The 14527-nt window shown below is 36.8% G+C and overlaps 1 protein-coding gene across 1 annotated transcript; it reads left to right on the top strand.

The window, feature by feature from the left end:
* Window positions 1-12005: 12005 nt before the first annotated feature.
* Window positions 12006-14307, top strand: LOC125235138. Its single transcript, XM_048141586.1, has 3 exons — window positions 12006-12296; window positions 12752-12946; window positions 14144-14307. Exons 1-3 carry the CDS (start codon window positions 12239-12241, stop codon window positions 14305-14307), a joined length of 417 nt encoding a protein of 138 aa, XP_047997543.1. The 5' UTR covers window positions 12006-12238.
* The last annotated feature ends 220 nt before the right edge of the window (window positions 14308-14527 follow it).

Below are 14527 nucleotides of genomic sequence, written 5' to 3'. Positions count from 1 at the left end.
TCCTTTTGTTTATCTTATCTACTGCTAATAAAATTTAGTATATTATGCTATTAGAGGTTCCTTGTTACCTACGTTTGTTCTCAAAGACGGCCGAAGTGAGGCATACAGTGAGGGAAAAAGTGCAATACAAGCCTTCGAAGATCAGAGGCGAGTGGATCTCGATGCGAAACGAGACGAGTTTTTAAAGGCCCGACCACCTATGGTCATCAATTACAATTTCGTTGGAGGCGCTGACCTACAGTGAGTGTGGTCGCACATTCACGGCAAAATAGGCGACATCCAGTCACCTGAGAGCTCACGACCGCCGCTCTCACTAACCGGTACAAACCCAGTCGCTGAGGGCGAAACCGACCAAAGGCCCATTTCTCAAAATTGAAAGTTACAAGTCTCTGTAACTTGTCATATTAGACATTGACTTCCACTTGTAAATTCCAAATCATTCATTCATAACCAAATAAATACAAACCTGATCCGCCACATGCTTCGTCAAAACACAGATGTAATCCGCCCAAGCGTCGTCAGATTTTTATTCTAGATTTATTATTTATTTATTTTTATTCTACTTGTAAATTGTAACTTGTAGCTTCGAGAAATGGACCCCAGGCCCCGTCGCCGAATGGTATTTCTACAACGAGAAACGAAAACGAAACGCAACGAAAGGTAGACTCTGGCTCTTTCGCGCCAAGAGCGCGCAAGAGCGATAGGTATGTACGAGCGTTTCGTTTCGTGAGCGTTTCGTGAGCGTTTGTGCATTCGGCTACGCACGCAGGGCAGGATGATGATGAATAAGACTGTGCATACCTACTTAATAAACAAATAAAATGAGTAATGTTTGCTTTGACGGCACAAATGTATACGGGGACAATTTAAAAGGCGTTTGTAACGCCGTGGCTTGCGTGGGCGACGGTCGCGCGATATCTTATCGATATGGAAGTATGAGACGCGACAGCGACGGTCGCGTGAAGGTCGTGCGACCGTCGCCCACGCAAGACACGGCGTAAGGTTAACATAATCGCACCATGGTTTGTAATAAATGGTTTTCAGTGTTCTTCAAACGTTCGCAACGCGGCAATCGTCAGCTGGTGTACGGCGGGTACGCGCACAGCCCGGGGCCGGCGCGCAGCGGCAAGGTGCGCTGGACCTGCTCCACGCGCGGATACGTCGGCTGCAAGGCCGTCGTCTACACTGTCGATGACGTCATCATCTCCGTCAAACATGGACACAATCATTAGCATTATAGAATAGGTACTTTAAGCACCAACCTTCAAATAAGCCACCCTTTAAATCAAGGGTGAACAGACATCTTCTGGGCGAGCTCACTCCATAGTAGGCCACATCTTTGCCTTTGGCTAGTCTGTGGCCAATAGTAAGCCCATTTATAATTAAAAAAAAATACACTATTTTTAACACAACAAAATAATAAAGAATTTCAACAATTTACCTGTTGTTTTTTTATTTTTAATGCTAGAAATCTACTACGATCTGAATTGCACCAATAAAATATGAGCAAGTTAATAAACATAAAAACTAGTCCACATCCACAGCATTGTTAATGTTGACATTTGATTTTCGTGAAATGAGTGAGCTGCAAATTATGATTGTTTACGATATACGTTGACTCCTAGGCCTATCTAATTTAATTTATAAAGTATACTTAGTACTTCTACAATCTAAAATGTAAGACGTAAGTAGATCGAAGACAAAGTAATATATATCTGTTTACTAGCTTTTACCCGCGGCTTCGCCCGCGTAATAAAAGTATTCATTAAGATTTTCATTTGGATCCGTTGGGACCGTAGGTTTCTCTGTAGGTATATCGCTGGGGAAACCTTTATAAATATCCCACATAGCCCGTATTTCGACACTATGATCGGTGGGTAAAAAGTACTTTTTCTATTATCCCTTACAATTTTTTACATTTTGCTTATACTTATCGCAAACGTAATCTTCAAGCAAGCAAACAACGATCGTCTTAGAGCACATTGATTGTAAGAGACCGCCGACCGATTATCCGTATCCCGCTAACGATACCCATATTATCCGTATCCGTATCGCTATCACTATCCCTATCGCTATCCCTATCCCTATCGCTTTCCCTATCGCTATCGCTATCCCTATCCCTATCCCTAATATCCCTTATCAAGATGTTTAATGATATAACACTTTAAGTTCTCGCGCTTTGTACACATATTTAAAGTCACATACAGGTCGAACGCGATTAATTAACATTATTTTTACCTTTTTTCCCAACGTTTCGGCCAGGTTGCACTGGCCGTGGTCGCGGAAGACTGACGTCCCAGCAAAATGTCACCGGAGAATTATCACGTGCTTTTCATCTAGTCACTGTTATAAACTATTGTTACTATTCACAGTACAATTCATAATCTCAAGAAGAGGCAAGCGTCTACTCGTGTACCAGGGGTTCACGTACTACTCGCGACCGACCACTAGCCTGAAGCTGCGGTGGTGTTGCTCTACCCACCAGCCTCTCGGCTGTAAAGCTACTGTCTACACGTTCGAGGATAGAGTGCTGACAGCCAAAGGAACGCACACTCATGAGCCACGACCTCTGGATTTGTATAGTTAGGTAATTGAAGGGTTTAACGTAGGTATTAGGTAGTCTGTTAGTGAAGAGTCGTGGTATGTATTGGGCCCCATTTCACATTATACGTTACGCGACCAATGACCTTCTTAAGTCTACGTTAATTGTGTTCATCTTTAGGCATTATGTTTCGATCGAGAAATAATTAGGGCATTCAATTAACGTTGTAAAATTAACTAACAATTGTAAACGCAATTATGGGAACAAATCAGATTATATTAACAAATAATTTGATTTGTGTTTTTAAGTAGTCCACACTACTATATATAAATTAGTCTGTGTGTGTGTCTGTCTGTTTGTCTGTCTGTCTCTGTGTGTGTCTGTCTGTGGTATCAGAGCTCCCGAACGGATGAACCGATTTAGATTTTTTTTGTCTGAAAGCTGAGTTAGTTGGGAGTGTTCTTAGCCATGTTTCATGAAAATCTACCTACTTATATGTCGCGGTCGGGGTTTTTTTCAAAATTTTATTTTTTTGGTTAGGTTATTCCTTTATTATATATGACATCTAATTTCGATTTTTAACAATTGTAAAGTTAATGATTTATGTTTTAAACAATTTGAGATGACAATAAATTAATCGACTCTGTTCTTTGTTTTCCTATTTCAGCGCTTATCACTATTTTTTGCCAGCTTCCACCTTCAGAGTTCCAAAAATTTGTGGCTACTGTATTTTAACAATGGAATAAGTAATAAGTAGTACCGTCTACCTTATATTTACCTATTTTATTTGTCTACTGTAATTAATACTAAATCTAACTTCTTATTTTAATTTTTAGCTACATTCACTACATCACGAAGAGGTAAGCGACTCCTAGTGTACGATGGATACACTTACTACGCGCGATCAGAGTCCAAGCAGAGCGGCAAAGTGCGGTGGTGTTGTTCCACGAACGCTGCCTTGGGGTGCACGGCGGCTATTTATACCATCGAGGACGAACTACTGTCAGTTAAAAACAAACATAATCATGTGCCACGAGGAAGTTCTCTACAAGACCAAAATTTGCAGTACTAAACGGTAACTTTAATGGGGTTAATATTTTAACCGGAAAACATAGTAAACCTTTTGTGAAGATAGTTTAAATAGTTACTACATTTTACTTTAGTATTCTAGTTTTTTTATTCATTAGGCAGTTATTTATTCCTTGTTAGAAGAATGTTATTATTAGTCAAGATAGAATTTCGTAATTATGTCAAATTAAATCTGAATCATGATTCATGATGCTAAATAGAATTAAGCCCAGAATGGGTTTAGACTTATACAATAAATAAAATAGAACATTTGGTTTCTTATTTAATCGTATAAATAATATTTTTATATTTACCCAATCCAAAAATATCATTTGCAAGTTTGATTCCCTGTAGAGTGTAGGTATACATATTCTCACTTTGCCAGATTTGAATATGAATAACTGGTATTATATATGTATATCTTTTTATTTAAAGTCACTTACGGGTCGAAAGAAAGAGTCTTTATATATATCTGTCTATACACGAGAATTTAAAGTAGGGTGAATTGGGGTAATTTTGAAAGCCATCTAATTTCAAATGTCACATAGAAATCACCATTATGTCTATCATATCAAGATTCCCCTGTCGAAATTATCCCAGCATTTCAGTGTTTCGACATTACACCAAGTTCTGTCAATTTTCCAGTTACATTCACCATGTCTAAAAGAGGGAAGCGCCTCCTGGTGTACAAAGGGTACACGTTCTACCGGCGCGCGGCGCGCGGCGGCAAGGTGCGCTGGTGCTGCTCCACGCCCGCGCCCAGCGGCTGCTTGGCTGCCCTCTACACCGTCGGCGACCAAGTCGTGTCCCTCACTAACACGCATAATCATGAGGCGAAATATTCATTCGCAAACATTGAGTGAAATGTTGTAATTAATTAATTGAAAGAAGCTTCAGGCGGCGCAACTCCAGATAACTGTCAAGGAATTTAATGACAGTACATGTCGGGAAATATATATTTTTTAATTTGCAGTCTATAGATTTTATTACAGTTCTGTTGTCCCGACTGCAACTTCCTAAGCAATATTTTTGATGTCTGGTGCATTTAGAAACTTCTTTTTCCGTTTTTTTTAATGGTTTTTATGGTATCTTATAAGTTACTGCCATTTTTTCGCTTTATTTTTATTTATAAATGAATGTTAATAATAAATATTACACAAAGTGGTGAGCCGTGTCTACTACTATACCCATTTTTATTAATATTTACTCCCATTGATAAGCCGAGGCGGGTTGCTAGTTGTAAATAAATGATACATAAGTATATTTATAAAGAGAAGTATTCAAGTTCAAAATTTTTCTTTTTCTTTGTAGCTTTTTCTTTATTTTAAGTTCTCATTACTAAGGTACTGAAATATCTAATTAATTTTTAGTAATATTCGCCAAATCTCGAAAAGGAAAATGTCAGCTACTACACAACGGGTACACGTTCTACAGAAAGTCGACGACAGACTTTGGCAAAACCCGCTGGTGTTGCTCCACGCACGAGAGATTAGGGTGTAAAGTGACTATTTACACCCATCAGGGAACACTGCTGTCTGTTCGCCGCTCCCATAACCACCCGGCGAAAGATGCGTAGGATTTTAACTACAGTTTTGGACGTTATTGTACCTATCCGGTAAAATTTTATTAAAATTAAAAGTAAATACAAGTTTTTATTCATTAAAGTTTTTTTTATTATGTACCTACTTCCGAACATTCAGAAGTTGGTTGATACAAAAACCTCTTGTAGGAGGAATAGGCCGTAGGAACAGTGCTCAACTCTGTATGAAAATAAGGAAACCGATGGAAATCGAGTTATAAGAACGACTTCCCACTGATGTGTAGATCAGGGGACCGATTTTTAGGGTTCCGTACCAAAAAGGTACAACAGGAACCCTTATGGTGCGACTCTGTCCGTCTGTCACATTGTTAAATATCTCGAGAACTACTTATGCTATCGATATGAAATTTGGAACAGTTATAAACATTATGATCCTCTACAAGTTGAAAGTATATTTATTTGAAATTAATTAATATAAATGATAGAAAATGGCCAAGATGAAAGGGGGGCAAACTGAAAATTTCAAGTAACTAACTAGGTCAAGTGGGGTATCGTTAGAAAGAGCTCAAATTTTACATATCAAAACCATTTTTTTATAATTTTTTGGTTGTGGAAAAAAATGTTTTTTGAAGGAAAATGTAACAAAAAATACCATTCCCCCCCCTTATCTCCGAAGTTTACCAACATAAATTTATGAAATTTTCACCAAACATGGCTATTATAATAAATATTACAGGAAACATAAAATCGTACACGTATCTTGAAAACTTTTTTTTTATTTATAAAAAACCTTTCAGATTTACATTTTCAATTTCAACACCCTTGCGGGTGTTTCTTGTACCTGTATTTTTTAACAAAATAACAATGAAATTACCTGCTTTCAAATAGAGGCAAAATGGTTAAAATCGAATCGAATCGAATTCCATAAAAATAATCTTCCATACTAGCTCGCGCGCATTAGTTTACTCAATTTGCCGATAGATGTCGCTGTACGTTGAACGCTCATTTCCTACATCGCGTTTTTCCTGATATAATGAGGTCGGTTCAGGAGCGTCCTTGCGACATGTCGTTAGTCATAAACTATTGAAGTCGAATAGTCTTGATTTTATTTGGATGTTGTCTAACAATAAAATTGTATATTAAAATATTACTTGTTATGTGGGAAATTGAGTCTTGAGGGATTTTGTCAAATCTGTAGAGTTCTATGAATAACATTTTGATGATTCAACTATTGAAAGTTTGTACGGAACCCTCGATGAGCGAGTCCGACTCGCACTTGACCGGTTTTTTATTTAATCTCGAACGCATAAATTCGCCGTTCGAAAGTCGTAGCATTACGTCGTTTTCCACAGACTTTCAAACGGCGAATTCATGCGTTCGAGATTCAAATATCAGTTCCCTGTTCGGAAATAGAATAGAAGTCGTGAGTCCCATACTTTCTGTATTAACTCTTTCCGCATGAACTAGTACTTTCGTGGGAGCTTCCGGTACATGGCAACCAAGTGCTGGAACAATATTCCACCACCTCTCAGGAACCTGCAAAGTTTATTAAGTTTCAAAATTAAACTCAAATCACTCACACTTCAACACCAGCGGCAACAGGAAGCTTTAACGTATGACACAAGTTTTTGTTAATTTATTTATTTATTTAATTGTCTTGTTATATTTAATGTAGGCTATGCTAGACATGTTTACTAATGATAAGCAAGTAATAATAATATAGTTACCCGTTTTAATGTTCTCTCTTCTTTATTACTAAATGTTATTTACTGTATTTCACTTTTAAGTTTTATTGTGTTTCTCTTCCTTTTCCGTGTCGTGGCATCCACCTCTGCATGTTTAATAGTTTTCATGTACTCGTAGCTGTTTTTCGTTATATGTTCATGTGTACAACGTAAATCCAAGCCTATTTCATAACTAGTTGGAAAAACTCACTTGAATGTAATTCAACACACGTCTAATTATGTACTTCGCACTTGATTACTTGTTATTTAAGATTATAATGTACTCGAACTCATTGGCACGGTGTACGACCTGACCGGCCATTTTTATTATTTTTTATGTAAAAATGTATACCTACCCGCAGTCTAGATGGCGCTGAATACCGCCTCGCAATTGTGGCCGCGTTCAGATGTTTCGGAGGGGCAGGCCGTACAGCTGCGTTCGTGGCCCACAAAGTGGTCTCGCCGGAAGATCAGCGCTGACCCCTGGGTCAGCATCTATGCTGAGGCGGGACCATTTCGTGGTAAACCCGTCATACATTTTTTAATATTAATTGTAGAATTGTATATAATACTTATGTAGATAATTATGTGTTTACCATGAATAAACCATTGAATCTTGAATCTTGAATCTTGAATCTACTTATACGAGATTTTTTGGTTTCCAGAGTGAAGTTTGTGTTATTAATAATCTTTGTTAACGTATAAATAATATGAAGTGCATAAGAAGGCAAGTTTGAAGCTAACAAATTACAATGATATGTTATTAGTTCGTGATTTTTTCTCTGTTTCTCAAAATTATATGTTGTTTTACAAATACACTATTCAACTTTTTGGTATGTGTATGTGTTTGAAGTTTTTTGTCGTCACTGCTTCCGAAAGTGATCTACGTCTCCTAATTTTATTAACCATAATATTGTTACCTCTATCTAATTGGATTTGTTAATGTGTGTACATCCACATGTTTTGTAAGCTGTCTGCAATTTCGACAAAGAGTATTTTATTGATAGAAATAAAACCAGGTCAATTTATTTTTTTCAGTTTTCTTTACAATGTCCCTAAAAGGAAACCGTCTCCTAGTACACCACGGGTTCACGTTCTACCAGCGACCGTTGTCCAAGGGCAGGTTGAGATGGCGGTGTTCGACGCACGAGCGGCGCGGCTGCGCGCCACCATACACACGTTCGAAGACCAATTGATCGCGCTCTGGGGGGAACATAACCACGAACCTGTCAGGCAAGATTAATCTATCTCGATATCATGCTACACAACTAATGAAATGCGAAATAGTTGTAATAGTTTCTAGTCATTTATTTAAATTTTTGTTAAAATTTATTTTCATAATTATGTAGGTTTCGAAGTTATTCAGTCTTTTCAAAATGCTGTTATTTCCTTTCATGTACATATGATAATATATTTACATGGTTATTCCACATTAAATACATTGGACTAATTTGTGTTATTATGGGTACTTTTATTAGGAAATTGTTTTTTACATGTAAGCAAACGAGCAATGTTGACGCTGGAGAATTCTAAATACCCGCTCCTTGAACAACCCCATGTCGAAGCGCACAGGAAATTGTCTCAATCAGGAGTAATTAAATAATTCAAGGTAACGAGCCCATATCGATTTTTTATGAACCTAACTACAAATAGATACTTTCCGATTCCAGTATCATTCACAACGATGATAGATGACAATTTGGTTTCAATCGAGAGGAATCACAATCAGCCACCTATGATTAAGAAACATGTTGTGTACTAGCGTTACCTTTAAGCGCAATCGGAAAGGACATATTTTTTAAAGTTAATTGCTGTATTATGTTGCATGTACTTAATAGGTACCTATGGTTTTGCCCTCGAAGACCAATTATGGTACTAGCTATTTTTAAGTAAGAGCTGTTTTCGGGTATTGCCATTTCGTTTGTATATATTCTACGTTTTATAAATTGAGTTGTTTTCTTCCTTATTTTATTGCAATATTTTTCGCCTTTGCCTCAAATGTAATTTGAAATCAATCTTGTTTTCATGCCTAAGTACCTAGCTTATATCTTAATACATATATGTTTAATTTCAGTATATTTCAAAACATCCATTCGGGGCAAGCGTCTCCTAGTATACGACGGGTTCACGTACTACCTAAAGAAGGCCAAGTTCAAATCGCTGTGGTGTTGCTCCACACACATAAGCCGCGGCTGTCGAGCCAGCATTTACACGGTCAACGACCAAGTGGTTGCCGTCAAAAATACTCATAATCATGATAGGTCATAAACTCAGCAATATTTTTTTTATACCACGTCGGTGGCAAACAGGTATACGGTCCGCCTGATGGGAAACGGTCACCGTAACCTATGGACGCCTGTAACTCAGGGGTGTCACATGCGCGTTGCCGACCCATTATAAACTTGTACACTCCTTTTTTGAAGAACCCCATACTGTAATCATTAAACGTGATGCTTTTTATAATAGAATTATTTTATTGATTATTTGTCCACTTTTATTCATTATTCATATTATGTGGCCGTCAAAATCCATACTCATAATCATGATAGGCCAACTTCAAATCGCTGTGGTGCTGCTCCAAGCTTGCCGAGCCAGCATCTACACGGTCGAAATCAGTAAACGACTTGATAATTTACACTTTTTTTGTTATTATACCCGGCTCATTTCCTTTTATTAAGCACTAATATTAAATTATTTTCTTTTTTGTCTTTTGCTGATCAGTAATATTTATGACCAATGTATTTCACAACATCTAGAATTAAACTTTATTTAATTTATAGAAACAACATTATTAATAAATCTACATTTCAGTATCATTCACGAGCTCAATGAGAGGCAAACGTCTTCTAGTCTACGACGGTTTCACGTACTATCAAAAGAGTACAACCGCCAAAACCCGCTGGTGTTGCTCTACACACGAGAGCCGCGGATGTAGAGCCAGCGTCTACACGATCGACGACCAAGTGGTGGCCGTCAGAAACACTCATAATCACGATAGGCCATAAGCTCATCAATCATTAAAAGACTTGATAATTTATATTTTTTTTGTTATTACAGTCATATTACTCAAATCTTTATAAAAAAAAGAAAACAGTATCTTTTAATTGAAAAAACTGTTACCTTTTTATACCACTATGAAATAAATATGTTCACTAACACGAGCATAGTTTTCATTTATTTTACCTATTTGATATTTTATATTCCTAGTACATAACATACATAATATGTATAACATATTTTGCTACTGGGCGTCGAAAGGGCGCTCGTTTGTTTTTATCAATTACCTATCGCTTTTTACGTATTTCAAACTGTTATCCACTTAAATAATAACAATAAATAATGTAACGTAAATTTTTGTGATTTTCAGAGCTAAGAAGACACCACTTGCTAAAAAAACTCGGATATTGCAAGAAAACTAGAAGAACGTGTGTACGTTGCTACAGAAAAATTTCAAATGAATTTGGTAGAACAACAGCTAAGAAACGAGCCCGAAAAGTTACGACTTATTGTGACACCTGTCCTGAACATCCACACCTCTGTGTAGACTGCTTTAATTTTTTACATGTGTGTGTAACGTAAACTGTAGGTAATTTAATTATTTATTCAAAGAAAATTTTACAACATAACAGCTTATACTTTTTTATATACAGGCCAATGCGCTGTAAAATTGAAAGAGTTAAGCTAATTATTATAATAAAAATAAAGAATAAAACTAGCTAAATACTATATATTTTTGTTATTAACATCCATACTTGCAAATTTGATATTCTTTTGGCAACACAAAAATATGAGTATTGATTAGTCTCAATTTGGCAGCAAATGAGGAGTGACATCAACCTTGGCAACGCTGCATCAGTAGTGTAATTATTAATAATAGGCTACTTGACCCTTTTTTAAAGTCTTATATATATGATTAAGTACTGTCCAATTAAACCGAAATAATATATTACCGTATTTTATTATGACCAAAAAACAACAAAAAATATTTTTAAAGTATACTTTTACGTAATCAGGCGAAAACACGTAATGGTAAATAGTATAATAGTCGTATAATCGATTAATTGTTTTGTCGAAAATTGTATCGCATTCTATTAACTTGGCATTCTGTCATTTCGCACAATTGTCTTAGGCTTATACATTAGCATAATGTTGATGTGCAGAATAATGTCAGTTATGTTTCATTTATTTTTTACACTAAAAAGGGTTTTCTGGTTTACTCACTGTCAACCTAACACGCTCCTCTTCGCTTCGCTCGTCGTCGCACCTAAACCGACTTTGTCACAAACGTAAGACTTCTATGTCGTGTAAGTATTCTGTCTGGATAGAGATTCTAACCTAATCTACATTTTTGGCAACATTTCTTTTGAGTACTATACTAACTATATAGTGGGTGATATTCAAAATTTCAAACCGGTTGGACCGTCGACGACTAAGGGCGGCGGTTTTTAAGTACGCATACTTACGGTGACACACAATCAAAAAAGGTCGTCGAGCTACGCGTGATTGCTTATCAGCCTAATAATATAACATTATCAACCTAACAAGTTCCTCCTCACTTCGCTCGTCGTCGCACTTAAACCGACTCTGTGACATATATACGATTTCTGTGTCGTGTGAGTATTTTGTGTGGATGGGGGTTTTAACCCAATATACATTTCTGGCAACATGGGTATTCGGTGCAAAATTACAGTCCGCAACATGAGATGCGACATAAAATGCTGCAAAATTAAAGTCGACGATATTAGCAGTATGCTATTACTAATTCGGTGAAATATAACGTATACTGTATACAGTTCTGCTATATTAAAATCGACAATATTAGTATTCTGCTATCCAGAATACTGCCAAATGAATGATATGCGATATGAGAGTTATGCTATTTGTACAATTATGCAAAAGTATCATTCGGGTAAAAATGTTTCTGCGAAAGCTGCTATGCCAAATGTATTTCAACAATTGATTTTCTGTAAGATAAGGAGAACCCGTTAAAGACGTACTGACAAAAAATGTTCTTCTAAAGACATGAATTGAACTCTATACAACATACCTATACAAACCTATACCTATTTTAAACTAATATTCTAAAATCCAATTTTCCTGTTCTAAAACCAATTTCCCCGTTTCCAGCACGATTCATTACTTCTAAAAGAGGGAAGCTGCTTCTAGTCCACGACGGGTTCACCTACTACGAGAAGTCGAAAGGTCGCGGCAAGAGCCGCTGGTGCTGCTCCACACACGAGCCGCTGGGGTGCCGCGCGGCCGCCTACACCGTCGAGGACACGGTGGTGTGCGTAAAAGGCACACACAACCATCACAGGCAGCGAGAGTTCCATAGTAACTGAAAGAGCTGTGTAGACCACATGTATGACTTTCTACAAAAAAAATATGGCAGCTACCTCTGAGTGGATTATGTGTTCCACTAGTAAGTAATATATGAATGTTGTAGTCCTTGCAGTATCATTGAATAAGAATAACTTAATGTAACGCAACTGTACATAATTAGGCATTAAAACACTCGTGGTAACTCGCCCTTCGGCTAATTTCATAAAGCAATACTCGTGTTTCAATTGCCTCATTAATCTCATTATGCACCAGTCATATAACTGTTAAAATATTATAACTAATAAAATAGCATTTATAGTACAAAAATGAATTATAAATCAGTTTAAGTGATCGAAACGTTTCTAGTAAGTTACAGCGGGGCAAAATATTATGTTATGCACACATTGTAAAACTTGGAAAAATGGACCATTTACATTTTCCCCCCAGTCGAGATTTGCCTCGCTGTACCTTAGATATTTTAATTTCACATTTGTAAAAAAACATTGAAATTACATGTACTTAAATATTTTTTCTATCTTCTTATTTTACTTTCAGCCACATTCATAACATCCCAAAGAGGTAAACGCCTACTACTGTATAAAGGGTTTACATACTACAAGAAGAGAGGACACTTCAAATGTCGATGGTGTTGCTCCACGCACGAGCCCGTGGGGTGTCGGGCGAGCGTTACTACAGTTGAAGATTCCGTCGTGGCTGTGAAGGGCCCGCACAACCATTCAGTGCCACCAAGTACGAAGAAAATTAATAAGTGGAAAAGGACGTGAATAAAAGGCTACTTGACCCTTTTTTAAAGTCTATTTTAAATTATTTATTACTGTCCAATGAACCGAGAAAAAATACTACCATATTTTATTACGACTTGAAATTCTTGAAAACCACAAAAAAACATTTATAAAGTTTACTTTAACTTAATTAGGCAAAAACATCATTAGCCGTGTTAATCTATAGATTGTCTGCGCATGACGTAAATCGAATTGAGCACAAAATTTTTTGACATTTAAGTTATGATGAGGCATAAAGTTCATCATGTCAGTGATTGACTCGGTATGAAGTTAGGTTCTATGACGTCACTACACGTCTGACAGCGTTTTCGGTGGCCAAAGTTAAAATAAATATTACACACATTTTTGATGGAAAATACGTAGCCACCATACACTTTTAATACCCAAAATCTATAAAAATTGGTTTCTTATGTCAAATACTACAGGAAACAATCATTTCTTGTGCCAAATTCGACAAGAGTCTTAGCCTATTTGCAAAACATTATGTTTAGTTGTAAGACTAAATTATTGTACCTATGTTTGATGGCAATAAGATTATGATTTTTGATTTGAATGTAATAAAATAAAAGCTCGAAACAAAAGGGAGGCAACAGGCTCTTAAAATTGTATAGATTATACTTTTATTACTTTCTATTGCACCATGTATACCTTCAATGTTACTGACTTCAACAATATTGGTCTGAAACTACCATTCACATACTAGAGTAGAGTGCAGCAATTTATTTTTCCCGAGTATTTGTGTCTAACACTCGTTATGGTTGCTGTTTGACGCAGCGTTGTTGGCGCAACACAACAGGCTCCGTAGCCGAATGGCATTTCTGCGACGCTAAATTAAATCGAAACGCCGCAGAAAGGTAGTCTGGCTTTATCGCGCCAATACGCAAGTGCAATAGAGATAGATAGCTACGAAAGAGATATTGCGGTAAGCGTTTCGTAAAAGTTTGTGCAGTCGGCTACGCATATAGGAGCTGCTCGGGACACCGTTTTGCTGCGCTGTTGACTGAACGCTGACGCTCAAAAAACCTCGGTATAACTCTTCAGTCTCTGTAGAAACCACACTTACGTATCATCTACTTATTTTTAGATACATTTATTAGAAGTGTCCAGTTTTCATTTTTTTGTAATTGGTTTTTGTTTTTTTTAGCTAAATATATTGAATCAAGAAAAGTCGGAAAACGTCTACTCGTGTGCGACGGGTACACTTTTACACCCGTTCCAAGTGTGGTTATAAAGTGCGGTGGTGTTGTTCGACCCATGGTCACCTCGGGTGTCGTGCTGTCATTTATACCATCGAAGACGTTATGGTAATTGTCAAAAATAATCATAACCATTTACCACCTTTAAGCAGGTGAATTTCGTGACTTGTATATAAAAGTGTGATGTTTTTCCTTACACATCGTAAGGAAATATTATATATCCAACGTTATATTTTTTTATAGAATTGTGTTCAATAAACTCCTTGTTTCGTTTTTGGGCATTTTCAATATTAAAACCATTACTTTTGTTCAATACCTACAATAGGTAGGTA

This window comes from Leguminivora glycinivorella, chromosome 2 (assembly GCF_023078275.1).
Source record: "Leguminivora glycinivorella isolate SPB_JAAS2020 chromosome 2, LegGlyc_1.1, whole genome shotgun sequence".
NCBI lineage: Eukaryota > Metazoa > Arthropoda > Insecta > Lepidoptera > Tortricidae > Leguminivora > Leguminivora glycinivorella.
The sequence above is the reverse complement of the archived record's forward strand: the minus strand, read 5'-3'. Positions and strand labels throughout refer to the sequence as shown.